This window comes from Coloeus monedula (genome assembly GCF_965178545.1).
Source record: "Coloeus monedula genome assembly, chromosome: 38".
Classification (NCBI taxonomy): Eukaryota; Metazoa; Chordata; class Aves; order Passeriformes; family Corvidae; genus Coloeus; species Coloeus monedula.
Genome location: NC_138818.1, coordinates 854734 through 870118, shown reverse-complemented (window position 1 = coordinate 870118; position 15385 = coordinate 854734). Strand labels below are relative to the sequence as shown.

General features: G+C 61.1%; 1 protein-coding gene and 1 long non-coding RNA gene across 2 annotated transcripts in view; one reads left to right on the top strand and one right to left on the bottom strand.

Moving 5' to 3' along the window:
- Window positions 1-10: 10 nt before the first annotated feature.
- LOC309584252 lies at window positions 11-4411 on the top strand. The gene is made up of 3 exons (XR_014227214.1): window positions 11-48; window positions 981-1077; window positions 4121-4411. It is a non-coding gene; the product is annotated as an uncharacterized lncRNA (long non-coding RNA).
- Window positions 4412-6836: 2425 nt separating this feature from the next.
- Window positions 6837-15385, bottom strand: part of LOC309584247 (tenascin-X-like) — a gene marked incomplete at its 5' end in the record, with an annotated part of 34442 nt that continues 25893 nt past the window's right edge. Inside the window, 11 exons of the mRNA XM_082300206.1 lie at window positions 6837-6944; window positions 7422-7618; window positions 7873-8034; window positions 8557-8653; window positions 8923-9074; window positions 10053-10185; window positions 10469-10593; window positions 11975-12337; window positions 13122-13493; window positions 14165-14521; window positions 14643-15035. Coding sequence (XP_082156332.1) covers window positions 6864-6944; window positions 7422-7618; window positions 7873-8034; window positions 8557-8653; window positions 8923-9074; window positions 10053-10185; window positions 10469-10593; window positions 11975-12337; window positions 13122-13493; window positions 14165-14521; window positions 14643-15035 — 2432 coding nt within the window. The 3' untranslated portion in view covers window positions 6837-6863. The remainder of the gene's footprint in view (window positions 6945-7421; window positions 7619-7872; window positions 8035-8556; window positions 8654-8922; window positions 9075-10052; window positions 10186-10468; window positions 10594-11974; window positions 12338-13121; window positions 13494-14164; window positions 14522-14642; window positions 15036-15385) is intronic.

Below are 15385 nucleotides of genomic sequence, written 5' to 3'. Positions count from 1 at the left end.
AAGCGGCGGCGGGAGCGGCCGCGTGGTGCGGGACGGGCCCGGGGGCAGGTGGGGAGGCCGGGAGGGGTCGCGGGGCGTCTCGTTGCTGGCAGGGGCCGTGGGCGGGGAGCGGCGGGGCCCGCGGGCACGGAGCCCCCGCGGGTGCCGGTGCCGGGGCTGTGCAAGGGGCCGCTCCAAGGGCGCGGTGCCGCAGCCGCTGCCCCGAGCGCGGCGCTGCCGGAACGGCGCGGCCCAGAGCGGAGCGGCCGGGCCGGGGAGGCGGCGGCGGGAGGATCGTGAGGCCGCTGCCGGCGCCGCCGAGCCGGGGCCGCGGGAAGGGCCGTGCCGGGGCGGCGGCGGGGGCGTTTTGGCTGCGGCCGGCGGCGCTGGCTCCAGCGCCGTGCCAAGGGCTGCGCTGCCGGGGCACGGCTGCGGCCGGAGGGAGCGGCCCGCGCTGCGAACAGCGGCGCTCGGCTGGGAGGGGAGGGGAGGGCCGGGCCGGGCCGGGCCGGAGGAGGCACTTCCCGGGCCCGGGATGAGCGCTGGCATGTATTATCTGAGCGGAGCTGATGTCTCTCACCGCTTTAGCTCTAGAATTACTCTGAGGCCCGGGAAGCTCCCGATCCCTCCGGCAGTGGAGCTTTTTCCCATTGTGGGATCGAGTCCCCGTGCCAGACCTGGACCCAGCTTGAGGAGAGGGGGGCCCGGGTTGGGATCTGCCCCATCGCCGCGTGGGGCAGGTGCAGTTGTGGGCCGAGTCGTGCGTTTTGTGTCCACGAGGGGCTCTCACCTCGCCCGAAAGCCATGGTTTGGCAGTTGGTGGCCAGGTGCACGTGGGAGCGTTGACTGGGGGCGTCCCTGAGCCCCCGTGTGCCGGCTGAGCTGTGCACGTTCCGCCTGCGCAGCTGGGCTGCTGCAGCTCCGGGTGGGAGTGCGCAGGAGGGAACTGGCACCTCTGGCCAGGCTGGCCCTAAACCTGGAATGTTTTGTGCTTCTCGCAGGTCTCCGCTTGAGCCCGGGACGTTCTGGCCAGCCCAGATCTATGATCCAGCATTTTGGAGTGTCCCCAGGGCTGCAGGTCCCCGTGGGGTGTGACAGGTGAGGTTTGGGGTGAGCCAGGTGCTGGCGAGGTCCCTGTTCCCAGGGCTTTGGATGTGCAGTCAGATCTGCAGCCCCTGGGAAGGTGTTGCTGGGTGTGTGCTCAGGCTCCCTGTGGCTCTCCTGGGCTCCTGTCAGCTGCAGAGGCATTGATGCGTGGGGAGGGAAAGGATAGGGACCGGGGCCTCTTGTTAGTTGGGGTCCTTTTGTGTCTGCAAAACGTGGGTTGGGCATTTGTTGCTGTGTTTTGCAAGGGAATGCGGCCCTTTTTTTCCTGTTCTATAGCTATTCTTTGTTTTGTTTCTACTTCCTGGGAGACACAGTGATCCTCATCCTGACTTAGACCGGGAAAAGTCCCTGCGCCTCGGGTCACTGCAGGGAGGAGGTGGTGCCGAGGGGGAGGGTCTCAGGGGCTTCACCAGGGTTTCACATGGGTGTCACAGGGTTGTATCCGTAGTGATGGTGTTCCCTGTTCCTTCCCTTGTGGCACGGGTCCTGTGTCACACAGGAGGTGTTGGTCCCAGCCCCTGCTGATGGGTGTCCCCTGTCCCGCAGGGGGTGCTGGTCCCATGCTGGTGTTCTTTGAGGCCCCGTCCCTGTTTCCCACCCCCCCCTTCCTTGCAGTGAGTGAACAAACAGGCACAGAGACTTGAGCAGCTGGGGGGGGCACTGGGGGGAAACCAAAGCCAACCTATGGATATTCCTAATCCAGAGGAGACAGCCTTTATTCTTCCCACCCTGTAAAGGTCTGGAAGTCTCTGCTCTTTGGGAAGCTGGCAAAGCTGTTTCCTATCAGAGGTGCTGAGGAGGTCCCTCTGCACTCGGAGCAGCCTGAGGAAAGGGACCCACTCTGGAGAAGTTGGTGGAGAACTGTCTGCCGTGGGAGGGATCCCAGGCTGGGGCAGGGCAAGGACTCCCGACTGCTCTCCCTGGCAGCAGCAGGAGAGGATGGTGCTACGGTCCGCTTATTAAAATTTTTGGAGAGATGCCTCTGCCTGAACTGAGGTACAACTGAGACCATAAGCCAAAGTCAGTAGTATGGATTTTATTTAACAGTAAATGAGAGAGAGAGAGAGAGACAGCGGGGGAGGAATAGAAAGTGAGGTGGAGGAGGAAAAGTGAGTGACAAGAGGCAGATTAAGTAAAAAATCTCACCACTCCATAGATCCCAAGGGCATCCCGTTGCTCCTTTCCATCTGGTCATCTGGGTGGTGAGGGTCCCCCCATGAGTTCAATGGATTAATATACGTTTTGGCCATGTGGGAATGCCCAGGTACCTCCCGGGGGAGTGAGGGCGGGAGCAGCAAGTTCGACGCCGTCTCTCACAACAGGCTCTGGATCTGTTGCATCACATGCAGTGCTCTGGTGGAAGGCCTCAGGAAATGAGTCTGAGGAGCTCTGGGGGTCTTTGATGGTTTCCTGACCCCTCTTCAGCTGCTCCTCACATGAATGTCCCATGTGTGTGGCCTTCCTGAGGTGGGGGTTTTTACAAGTGAGCCGTTTTGTGTAACGGAGGATGGGTGTTCACTGCCTCTGACCAGAAGTTGTGGCAGACACCGAAAACCTCTCCTCCAACCCTTTGGCTGGGGGGGAGCATGTGCAAACCTCAGCAAACTGGGTCTGTGGGTCGTGGCCTCTGCCACCCCAAATGCAACCAGAGCTGATTTTCAGGACAGTTGCTGGGTTTGGCTTTCTGGGGGGATGCTTTCTTCTCCCTCAGCCTTGTTTACTTCTCTCTAGGCCTCAGATAATTGAACAAGAGTGTCACCTTTCTGTTATCTCAGGTTCCCTTAGGCGGTGTAACTCACAGTCCGAAGTTCCCCTGAGGAGGCATCCTCAGGGAGGGGTGGGCTTCGGTGGTCGCAGCTTCTTCATAGAGTTTTGCCGTAATGGGCAAAAACTCCTTCAGAGCAAAGTTTAAGCCATTAAGCACAATGTTTCAGTCTCTCACGGGTGGGAACGGAGGGCGGTGGGGGTGCAAGGCGTTGGCGGCGGATGTGGGCGGATCGCGGCGGCAGCTCCTCCCGGCCCGCCGCGGGCGGGTGTCCCTTGCAGCGGAAGCGGCGGCGGGAGCGGCCGCGTGGTGCGGGACGGGCCCGGGGGCAGGTGGGGAGGCCGGGAGGGGTCGCGGGGCGTCTCGTTGCTGGCAGGGGCCGTGGGCGGGGAGCGGCGGGGCCCGCGGGCACGGAGCCCCCGCGGGTGCCGGTGCCGGGGCTGTGCAAGGGGCCGCTCCAAGGGCGCGGTGCCGCAGCCGCTGCCCCGAGCGCGGCGCCGCCGGAACGGCGCGGCCCAGAGCGGAGCGGCCGGGCCGGGGAGGCGGCGGCGGGAGGATCGTGAGGCCGCTGCCGGCGCCGCCGAGCCGGGGCCGCGGGAAGGGCCGTGCCGGGGCGGCGGCGGGGGCGTTTTGGCTGCGGCTGGCGGCGCTGGCTCCAGCGCCGTGCCAAGGGCTGCGCTGCCGGGGCACGGCTGCGGCCGGAGGGAGCGGCCCGCGCTGCGAACAGCGGCGCTCGGCTGGGAGGGGAGGGGAGGCCCGGGCCGGGCCGGGCCGGGCCGGAGGAGGCATTTCCCGGGCCCGGGATGAGCGCTGGCATGTATTATCTGAGCGGAGCTGATGTCTCTCACCGCTTTAGCTCTAGAATTACTCTGAGGCCCGGGAAGCTCCCGATCCCTCCGGCAGTGGAGCTTTTTCCCATTGTGGGATCGAGTCCCCGTGCCAGACCTGGACCCAGCTTGAGGAGAGGGGGGCCCGGGTTGGGATCTGCCCCATCGCCGCGTGGGGCAGGTGCAGTTGTGGGCCGAGTCGTGCGTTTTGTGTCCACGAGGGGCTCTCACCTCGCCCGAAAGCCATGGTTTGGCAGTTGGTGGCCAGGTGCACGTGGGAGCGTTGACTGGGGGCGTCCCTGAGCCCCCGTGTGCCGGCTGAGCTGTGCACGTTCCGCCTGCGCAGCTGGGCTGCTGCAGCTCCGGGTGGGAGTGCGCAGGAGGGAACTGGCACCTCTGGCCAGGCTGGCCCTAAACCTGGAATGTTTTGTGCTTGTCGCAGGTCTCCGCTTGAGCCCGGGACGTTCCGGCCAGCCCAGATCTATGATCCAGCATTTTGGAGTGTCCCCAGGGCTGCAGGTCCCCGTGGGGTGTGACAGGTGAGGTTTGGGGTGAGCCAGGTGCTGGCGAGGTCCCTGTTCCCAGGGCTTTGGATGTGCAGTCAGATCTGCAGCCCCTGGGAAGGTGTTGCTGGGTGTGTGCTCAGGCTCCCTGTGGCTCTCCTGGGCTCCTGTCAGCTGCAGAGGCATTGATGTGTGGGGCTCTTGTTAGTTTGTGACCTTTTGTGTCTCAAAAATCCAGGTTTTTGTTTTGTTGCTGTATTTTCTGCTGGTAATTGAGCGTTCCTTTATTAAAACTCTTTTTTGTTTCATTTCTCTCTTCTGCGTTGGCAGAATGATCATCATGTGGGGAGGAGGGAGAGCTCGGGAAGGATGGAGGTGTAGGGAGAAGGTGCTTGTAAGACTTGTTTTACTTCTCAATATCCTCTGACTTTTTTGGCAATAACTTCAGTTAACTTTCCCAAGTCGAGTCTGTTTTCCCAGGTATCAGTGAGGGATTTCTCCCCATCCCCAAAAGGCATGAGCCTTTCCTTATATTTTCTCTCCATGTTGAGAAGAGCAGTACTAAAGCAGTTTTCCTGGGTACCTGGCATCCAGCCAGTGACAGATCACAAGAGGGACCCTGACACACTGTGGCTTTGTGGTTTTGTATCTCTTGTGATAATGAGGCAGGCAAGGCAAAATAGGGGCTCCTGAGCCTCTAGATCCAAAATATTCCCATCTAAATATGGGTGTGTCCCTGCTAACAGAGGTACCATGTGTTCCCTCTATTCCCGGGTTCACGTGAATCCTTTCAGAAGTGCTGACACCACCAGGCAGGACCCCTGTGGACCCTTCCCAAATTCAACCACCTTCTGCATGGAGCAGCTTTTCCTGGAAGGGATGAGGCTCTGGGGATGTCTTGGGTTGAGGAAACCAGCCCTGAGCACTGGCCAAGCTGCGCTGGTGAGCCCACAGCTCCAACAGCTCCCAGAGGCAGATCCCCCCATCTCCAAGCCCCCTCCAGCTCCCAGTGCAGCCTTCCACTCCAGAATTCCCCTGGAGCTGACCCCAGCCTCAAACCCAATATCTCCAGGTGTCACTCTTGACTCCTGTCAGATCCTTTGGCTGAATGGGGGGCTGGACTGACCCCTCTGCCTGGGGCACCAGGAGCCCGGGATCAGGGCAAACAGGGAGGTGGGAGGGCAGCGAGGTCACAGGCAATGGGAACAGCCCGGTGGCTGGGATCTGCAGGCTCTGGAGGCTCTGGAGGCTCTGGGGAATGGTGGCCCTGGGACACCAGGGCTGGGCTTGGGGCAGTGCTGGGGTGGCCACAGTGCCCGGCTCCAGCCCGTTCCTGGCACTGCAGCCCCAAACTGCTCCAGGCCCCCAGGGGAGGATCCCCTGCCTGGCCCCCCCATCCCACCCAGGGCTACCGTGTCCTGCTGGATCCCCCCCATCCCGCTCTGCTGAGCTGTCCCACACGGGGGTCCCAGGGGCTCTGCCTCCAGCAGGGCTCTGGCTCCAGACTGGGCTGGCACTGGGACACAGCTCCCGCAGCGCCCTGGCACCAGGGATGGCCCTGTCCTGCCCTCGGCCCAGCGCCGGCCCTGAGCAGGGTGTGACCCTCAGGCTGGGGCCAGGCTGGAGCCCAGTTCAAGATCCCTCCTGGAGCAGGAACCCGTCAGGACATGGGGTCCCTATAAGGGTTGGGCACAGATGCAGCTGTGGCTGCCTGGGACCTGTGCCAGCATCTTTCCAAGCAGATTCCATCCCTGCCTCTGGAACAGTGCTGGTGGGACCCCAGGCCGTGCACTCCAGTGAGATTTGGCTGCTTATGGAGCCCCAACTGCTGGAGCCTTTCCTGATGTCACAAGAGTTGAGGGCATGTCTCTTCATCTGGGATAAAAGACCCCAGAAATCCTGAGGTGCTGGAAGGGATCCATGACCCTGGGACAGAAAGTGGCTGTGCATGGACAGAACCCCCACACCTCGGTCAGGGATTGAATTCCCTCGCCAGGTCAGGAGCTGAATGACCTTGAGATGACCATGACCATTAAATGAGTGTGACATGATAGTGATAAGAAGATGACCATGGGATCGTGACATGAGATGACTACGACACAACCATGAGATGCCTGTGACAATGAGATGACCACAACATGACCATGACCAGGAGACGAGCATGGCATGACCACGATCCGAATCCACCTCTGAGTCTTGGGAGGTCACCCAGGGTGCTCCAGTTCCAGGGACTTGCTTTGCCTGACTCAATGACCTCTATTTTTGGCTTCCCTGGATGAGCCACCCCACCCCATCCTTGCCCACAAGTTCATGTTGCCCAGGCTGGGACATCTCGCCATCTCCAGGGCCAGTGGGGAGATCAGGTCCAGCACTTCAGTGGACACTGGGACCAGAACCACAAGGACCGTTTGGAGCTGCCCTGCCCCTAGTCGCCCTGGGAATGACCTTGACCCTGGAATGACCTTGGCCTGACTCCCTTCTCTCTCCCACCCCAGTTCACCACAGGACAGGGGAGTCACCATCAGCTTTTATTACCCCCCAATAAAAAAGTTTCACCTTTGAGCCTCCCCAGGTCCCATCTGGGACCCCCCAGCACCCAGAGAGCCCCCCAGACCCTGGGACCCCCCAGCACCCAGGGGCCCCCCCTAGACCCTGGGACCCCCTAGCACTCAGGGGACCCCCTCAACCACGCTGTGGCCGCAGCTTCATCTCGGTGAAGGGGATGGAGACGTCAAAGCCTTTCCAAGGGAACCAGTGGATGCCCTGTGGGGAGGGGGGTCAGGACCCCTGTAGACTTCCAGAGACTCCGGTAAGGCCCCACAGACCCACACAGACCTCTACAAACCCTATGCATCCCTATAGACCCTACAGACCCTATAGAACCCCACAGACCTTCATAGACTCCTATGGGCACTCATGAACCCTCACAGATCTCCATAGACCCCCCAGAGACCATATAGATCCCCACGGACCCTGTATCCCACAGAGCCTTATGAAACCCTACAGACTCCCATAGACCCCCACAGGCACCTATGGACCCTTAGAGACCTCCATAGAACCCCCACAGGTGCCCTCATATATCCCCTGCCCCCCCAAAGGCCCCCTAGACCTCCCTATCCACTCCCATAGCCCCCCAAGACTCCTACAGCCCCCTAAAAACGCCCAATAGCACCTTGCAAAGGCCCCCCAGACCCTCCATACCCCCAATCCCCTACTCCATGGCACCCCCTCCCCCGGTACCTGGTGGTCTCGGGGGGTCCCGTAGCGCCCGTTCAGGTTGGCGTAGTGGCAGTTGCGGTACCACCAGGCGCCCCCGTAGGCCACGGCGCAGGGGGGTGGCCGGGGGCGCCCCAAGGGGTCGCGGCGGTCCCGAGGGTCCCGAGAGTCCCGGTCCCTTGTCGAGAAGGGGCTGCCCGAGTGGTAGGAGAGGGCGTCCCCTGCGGGGGACGCTGTCAGCGCCCTCAGGGACCCCCAAACCCACCAGGAACCACCAAAACCCACCAGAAGCCCCGAGACCCCCAGGGACTCCAAAACACCCCAGAGACCCCCACCAGGGACCCCCAGATCCGCCAGGGACTCCACAGACCCCTGCCAGCCAGTGGGCCCCAAAACCCCCAGGGATCCAAAATCCCACCAGGACCCACAGACCCCCCCCAACGTCCCAGGGACCCCCGAGCCCCGCCCCGCGCACCGGCGGTGCCGCTGAACGCCCCCACTCTGAGCCGATATCGCTCCTCGGCGCCGCCGACAGCGAAGTCGCGATAGAGCGCGAAGGCGGAGTCGCGGGCGGTGCGCAGGTCAACGCGCAGCTCCGTGGGGCCCGCGGCCGTCAGCTCATGCAGCGCCTCGTTCCCTGCGCCCCAAAATCGTCCGGCACCCCCAGAACACTTGGGGACCCCTCAAGCGCCCCCCGGACCCCTCGAGCCCCCCCCCCCCCGGAGCTCCTGGACGCCCCTTCCCTCCCGAAACTCCTGGAGACTCTCCAAGTCCTTCCAGGACCTTTTGGGCCCCAGAACCTCCTGGGACCCCCCTGAATGACCTCCCCCCGAGTCTTTCCAGACCCCTGGGCGAACCCCCCCCGGATTCCTGAGTCAGTGCCTCGTTCCCTGCACTCCAAAACCTGCTTCCCAACTGCCTGGACCTCCCCGGGGTCCTACGAGTCCCCCCCTCGGATTCCTGGGGAGCCCCCATGTTCTGGGGACCCACCGAGTCCCCCTAGTGCTCCCCCCAGGAGCTGGCTCTTCTCAAAGTTCTCTCCACCCCCCAAAACCCTCGGAGTGCCTCCGCTGGCCCCACGTCCCCTCGAATTTTTATGGATGTCCCTTGAGCCCCAGTGTCCCCCCAACCACCCAGGGTTCCCCAGGCCCTCCCTCACCGAGCCAGAACTCGCCGCTGACGTTGCCGAAGCCGCGGGCATACGACTCCCACCCCCGCCAAAAGTCGGTTCCTCCGTCCTGGCGGCGCTGGAACACCTGAGGGGAAGTCAGGGGCACCCCAAAACGCCCCTGACGCCCCCATACCCCCATTTCCCTCCCATAAACCCTACAGAAGGCCCCCAGCCCCTCCCAGTACCTCCCCATCACCCCTCAACCTTCCCAATGCCCCCCAACACCCCCGGTTCTCCTGCAGGACCCCCTATTGCCCCCAAAGCCCCTCATTTCCCCCCCAGAACTCCCTATAGCCTCCTATAACTCCCTGTAGAAGCTCCTCCCCCTAGAGCCCCCGGTGCTCCCAGTCCCACCAGCCAGCCGCCGCCGTCCGTCTCCATGTCACAGAAGACCCTGAGGGGCCGGGCCGGGTCCCCGCGGAGGAAGATGAGGGTCTCCCGCGAGGGGCCCGGCCCGTTCAGCTGCTCCTCGGTGCAGTCCCGGGGGTGCGGGTGCGGGAGGGGGGCTGGGGGGGCACGGGGGGACCCCTCAGACACTGCAGAGGCTTCTGGGGATTCAGGGGTGCCGGTGCCCCCTCCCCGAAAGGACCCAGAACCCCCGACTCAGTAACAGCCCCACCCCTATCCAGGGACCCAGGGGGCCGGGTGCCCCACCCAAAGACTCAGCCCCCCCGCAAAAGCACCCAGGGGTCGGGTGTTCCCCACCCAGTAACCGCCCCGCCAGGACCCAGCCCGCATCCCCAGTGTTCACCCCCCACAAAGGACCCAACCCTCACAAAAGGACACAGGCACCCTCCAATGCCTCCCTTCGAAACTCAGGTGTCTTGGTGCCACCCCCCAGGATCTCAGTTGCCCCCAGATGATCCAGGGGTCCAGCTGTCCCCCCAAAGGACACAGTTCCCCCCAAAAGAGAACCCAGGAGTACAGGTGAGCCCCTGAGTCCCCACAATGAGTTTCCCCCTCCTCAGTGACCCAGATGTCCGTGTCCCAGCCCCCCCCCCCAAATGACATCCCCTTCCCCAAGGACCCAGCCCCCGCAAACGGACTCAGGTAACCGCGTGCCTCTCTCAAGGACCCACCCCTGCCCATCAACCCAACCCCCCACCCAAAGGACCCGGGCCCCCCCCCAGGTAACCCCCTCAAAGGACCCAGATATCCAGGTGCCCCCTCACTCCAGGACACCAATATCCAAAAAGTGTCCGGTTGTGTACCCCCCCAAATAACCCCCCCTCCTCCAAAAGGACTCAGGCGCTTGGGTGCCCCTCCCACATAACCCAACCCTGCCCCCGGGTGTGCCCCTCCCACGGAACCACCCGTTCCCCCCAAAAGCACCCGGGGGTCCAGGTGTCCCTCAAAGCTCCAGGCCTCCCTCCAAGGGACTCACCTTCCCCTGCCAATAACCCCACCCCCCACACAAGGACCCGGGGTTCCAGGTGCACCCCCCCAATGATCCCTCCCCAGCCCCCCCAGCTCCCCCCACTCACGAGTGTCGAACGTGGCCTCGAGGGGGGCGGTTTGGGGGTCTCCCCCTCGGCCCCACAGGCGCACCCCATAGCGTCCCGCTGGCTCTAGCCCCCACAGCTGCTGTGACGTAGCCTCGGGAGGCAGCCACAGGGTCTGGGGACACGAGGGATATTGGGGTACCCCAGAGGGATAGTGGAGTCCCCGGGGAGGCATTGATGTGCCCAAAAGCATTACTGGGGTCCCCCGGAAGTGTATTGGGGTGCCCAAAGGAGGGTAATGGGATACCCTGAGGTGTTATTGGGGTCCCCAGGGGTGTTACTGGGATACCTGAGGGAGTATTGGGGTTCCCAGGGAGGTACTGGGATCCCCCAAGGAGATACTGGGGGGACACCCCGAGTGTTCCCCGGGTTTTTAGGCTCCTTTGGGAGGCTGTTACCTGCTGGGGCCCCCCGGGCGGACCGTACTCCAGCTCATAGCCATCAGGGGGGGCGTGTGGGGGGTCCCAGTGCAGCCAGGCACTGCGGGGCCACACAGAGCCCACCCAGAGGGTCCCTGGGGCGCCTGGGAAAGGACACACTGCTGACACCCCAAGCGGCCCAGCTGACACCCCAAAATCCCCCACTGATACCCCAAAAGCCACTGCTGCCACCCCAACCCCCTGCCCACTGCCACCCCAAACCCTCCCGCGGGCCCCTCGGCCCCGCCCACACATTGTGCCCAATGGAGATGTCCCAGCTCCCCCCCGTTTTCCCCAGATTCCTAAGACTCTGTCCCCCCAGTCCCCTTCAGTTCCCCGTTTCCCCCAATGCCTGCCAGACCTGCTTCCTCCAGTCCCTCCCAATCCCCAGATCCCCCCAGTTTCCCCCAGTTCTCGCCAGTCCCTAGCTCCACCCTAGTCCCCAATCCCACCCCCCGGACCCAGTTTCCCTCCATTCTCCAATTTCCCCCCATCACCCCCATTCCCAGTTCTCAATCTCCCCCAGATCTGTTTCCCCCTGTCCCTTCAGCTCCTCCCAGACCCAGTTCCCCCAGTGCCTCACAGTCCCCTCCCAGTTGCCCCCCAGGCCTCTGAGTCCCCAGTTGCCCTCAGTTCACCCCAGTCTTCTGTTTCCCCCAGTTCCCCACACCCCTTAGTTGTCCCAAGTTGTCCCCAGTTCCACCAGTTCCCTGAGTCCCCAGTTCTCCTGACAGTTGCTCTCAGTGCTACATTGCCCCTTATCTCCAGTTCCGCAGTCCTCTGGCTACCCCCAGCTCCCAGTTTCCCCCATTTCTCCCCATTACCCTCAGCCCCCAGTTGCTCCCACTCCCCCTCTAGTCCCAGGTCCCCACTGTTCTCCCTAGTCCCCACTGAGCTGTCCCAATCCCCCCAGCTCCCAAACTGCCCCCAGTCATCCCAATCACTAATCCCCATGTTCCTCCAGTTCCCCCAAGTCCCCAGTCCTTCCCAGTTCACAGATCCCCACAGCTATCCCGAGTACCCCTCAAATTCTCTCCAGTGCCCAGTTTCCCCGAGTCTTTGCCAGTCCTCAGCTCCACCCCAGCCGCAGTTCGCCCCAGTTCCCCCCATTCCCCAGTTCTGCCCTGTTTCACCCAGGCCCCAGATTACCCCAGACCCCCATTACCCCAGTTCTAGCCAGTCCCCCTACTTGTTCCCAGTTCCTCCCAGTCCTCAGCTGATCAGTCACTCCAGGTGTTGCACTCTTCCTAATCTCCAGTCCCCTCCAATCCATGGTTGCCTCCAGCTCCCACTTTCCCCTGAATTCCCCAGTCTTCAGTGCCCCCGGCCCCCTGAGCTTCCTAGTTCCCCCCCATTTCTCTGGCTCCCCCAGTACAGCCCAGTTCCCCAGTTCTTCCTAGCTCCCCCTGGGCCCCACTCCCAGCCCTGTCCCCACTCCAGCTCTGTTCCCTGAGTGGTCCTGGGGGAATCCCTGCAGCCCCTCACCAGTGATGGCTTCAGTGGAGACACGGTCAATCCTCTTCCCACTCTGCAGCCCGTAGAGGTGGAAGCGGTACCGATGGGATGGGGACAGCCCCGGCACCATCACCGAGTGGGACCCGCCATCGATGGGCAGGGCCTGGGGCTGGCCCCGGGCATCCCGGTACTGCAGCATGAAGGACTCAAAGGAGCCCTCAGGGACACTCCACTGCAGCTGCACAGAGTTGGGTGTGACACTGGAGACCCTCAGCTCTCCCAGCACCGCCCGTGCCTCAGATGCGGGGACCTCAGTTTGGGGGTCTTTTGCTTTGGGGTCGTCAGGTTGGGGCTCCTCTGAGGGCAGGGGCAGCTCCTCTGGCTTGGCTGTGGCTGCAATGGAGAGGGAATGATGACAGGTGTGAGAATCCATGTGTCTATCCAAATGTCCATCCATCCATCCATCCAATCACATTTCTCCCATGCAACTTTTCCTTCAATGGGTTCTTTAAACTCTCCCTCCATTGGATCATCCAACCACCCAACCACTAACCTGATCCACCAAACCACCAACTGCCCCAACACACATCTTGCATCATCCATCTTCATCCATCCATTATTCATCCATCATCCATCTTCATCCATTCATCATCTACTCATTATCCGTCATCCATTCACCATCCATCCATTCATCCATCCTTCTTCCTTTCACTAAAGTCCTTGAAACCAAACCTCCATCTACCCCCTCACTCCCACATCCCTACACTCATCTCCTCCCTCACCCAAGGAACAAACCAGCCATGGGCTCAGCCACACATGTACCTGTCCAGCCACATGTCCATCCATCATCCATCCTTCCATCCCACCCAGGAGCTCCTTATCCATCAATCCATCATACGTCACCATCCATGCATCATCCCTCCCTCCCTACCACTCCAGAGCCTCCATCCATCCATCCATCCATCTAGCCCTCCACCATCCACTGACCAACCAACCAAACAGTTCAGGAGCCCTCCATGCATCATCCATTCGTCAATTGATCCATCCTCCATCCACTCACTCCTGTACCTCTCTATACCTTCCTTCACCCACATGTTCCTCCACCACTTGATCCCTCCATCCATCATCCTTCATCCCTTCATTCACCTACCCTCACCCCTCTGACCTTCCCCCACACCTGTGATGGTGTCAGTGGAGACGTGGTCAATCCTTTTGCCTCCACGCAGCCCATAGAGGTGGAAGCGGTACCGATGGGATGGGGACAGCCCCGGCACCGTCACTGAGCGGGACCCACCATCGATGGGCAGGGCCTGGGGCTGGCCCTGGGCATCCCGATATTGCAGCATAAAGGAGTCGAAGGAGCCCTTGGGGACAGTCCACTGCAGCCCCACAGAGCTGGGCGTGACACTGGAGATTCTCAGCTCCCGCAACACTGCCCGTGCCAAGGGAGTGTCAGTTGAGGGGGACTCAACTGGGGGATCTTTAGGTTGGGGGTCCTCAGGTTGGAGCTCCTCTGAAGGTATGGCTGGCTCATCCAAGTTGGCTGCAGCTGCAATGAAGAGTGATGGGCATCCACATGTCCATCCAAATGTGCATTCATCATCCACAAAATGAGCAATCATTCATCATCCATCCTTCCATCCATCCATCCATCCATCCATCCATCCATCCACTCATCTATCTATGTCTCCATCCATCTCACCACCCACCCAACATGCAACCCAATGCCCCAACCAATCCCACAGTCATCTCTCCGACTCTTTCTCTCTACATCCACTTAAGCCTTCACCTCTCCCACCCCCCATTTTCCATGGACAATATTCCATCCTTCAGGACATCCAACCTGCTACAAGGAATGCACCATCCATTTCTATTTCCCCAAATTCCATCCAACCACTCATTCACCTCTCCACCTTCTTCCATCAACCTGGGAAGAAATCCACTCACAGTGCAATCCAGAATCCATTCAACCATTCAGTTCTTCATGATGGAAGATGATAATAATGATGGTGATGATGATGGATGACAGATAAAGAGGATGATGACAATGATAGTGGAGGATGGCAGGTGCTGGTCAATAGGTTGGTAGAAGCATTGATGATTGATTGGATGGTACTGGGATCTGTGGGTAATCGATGGCAGGTAGAGATGAGATGGTCATGATCCCTCAATCTATTCATACCATGAATGTTCATCTGTTCCTCTGACCATCCCCCTCACCTGTAACAGCTTCAGTGGAGGTATGGTAGACCTTCTTCCTGCCCCGCAGCCCATAGAGGTGGAAGCGGTACTGGTGAGATGGGGACAGCCCTGGCACTGTCACTGAGCGGGACCCACCATCAATGGGCAGGGCCTGGGGCTGGCCCTGGGCATCCCAGTACTGCAGCATGAAGGAGTCAAAAGGGCCCTCAGGGACGCTCCACTGCAGTCCCACAGAGTCAGGGGTGATGCTGGAGACTCTCAGCTCCTCCAGCACTGCCCACGCCGGGGGGGTTGCAGATGGGGGGGCCTCAGTTTGGTGTTCCTCATCTTGGGGTTCCTCTGATGGCAGAGGCAGCTCCTCTGGCACTGCTGCAGCTGCAGTGGAGAGCAGATGGTGATGGGCATGGGCATCCAAACATCCATCCATCCATCCACCCATCCATCCATCCATTTTCATCTACCCATCCATCCATCCATCCACCCTCAACCCTCTGACCTTCCCTGTCAGCTGTGACAATGTCAGTGGAGACACGGTCGATCTTCTTCCTGCCCCGCAACCCATAGAGGTGGAAGCGGTACCGGCGAGACGGGGACAGCCCCGGCACCATCACTGAGTGGGACTCTCCATCGATGGGCAGGGCCTGGGGCTGGCCCCGGGCATCCCGGTACTGCAGCATGAAGGACTCAAAGCGGCCCTCAGGGACACTCCACTGCAGCTGCACAGAGTTGGGTGTGACACTGGAGACCTTCAGCTCTCCCAGCACTGCCTGTGCTGACGGGGCCTCAGATGGGGGGCCCTTGGCTTGGGGATGTGCAATTTGGTGATCCTCAGTTGTGGAGGCCTCAGTTGTGGAGTCCACTGAGGGTGAGGGCAGATCCTCTGGGTCAGCTGCAGCAACGACAGAGAAGGGACAATGACGGGTATGGGCATCGGTTTGTCCATCCATATGTCCATCCATCATCCACCCAACTATCCATTATCCATCATGCATCATTTCCTCCCAGTCCCTTCTCACTATTCCCTCCTCACCTGTCACTGAGCACCCATTGACCCCAGCCCCATCCAATCAACCAGTGACTCTTCCATGGACTTACTGACCAGCATCTGCCATCATCCACCATCTTCATCATCGTCACAATCAACGTTATCCATCATCTTGATTTATCCAATATCTACCATCATCCATCCATCCATCCATCCATCCATCCATCCATCCATCCATCCATCCCTTCATCACT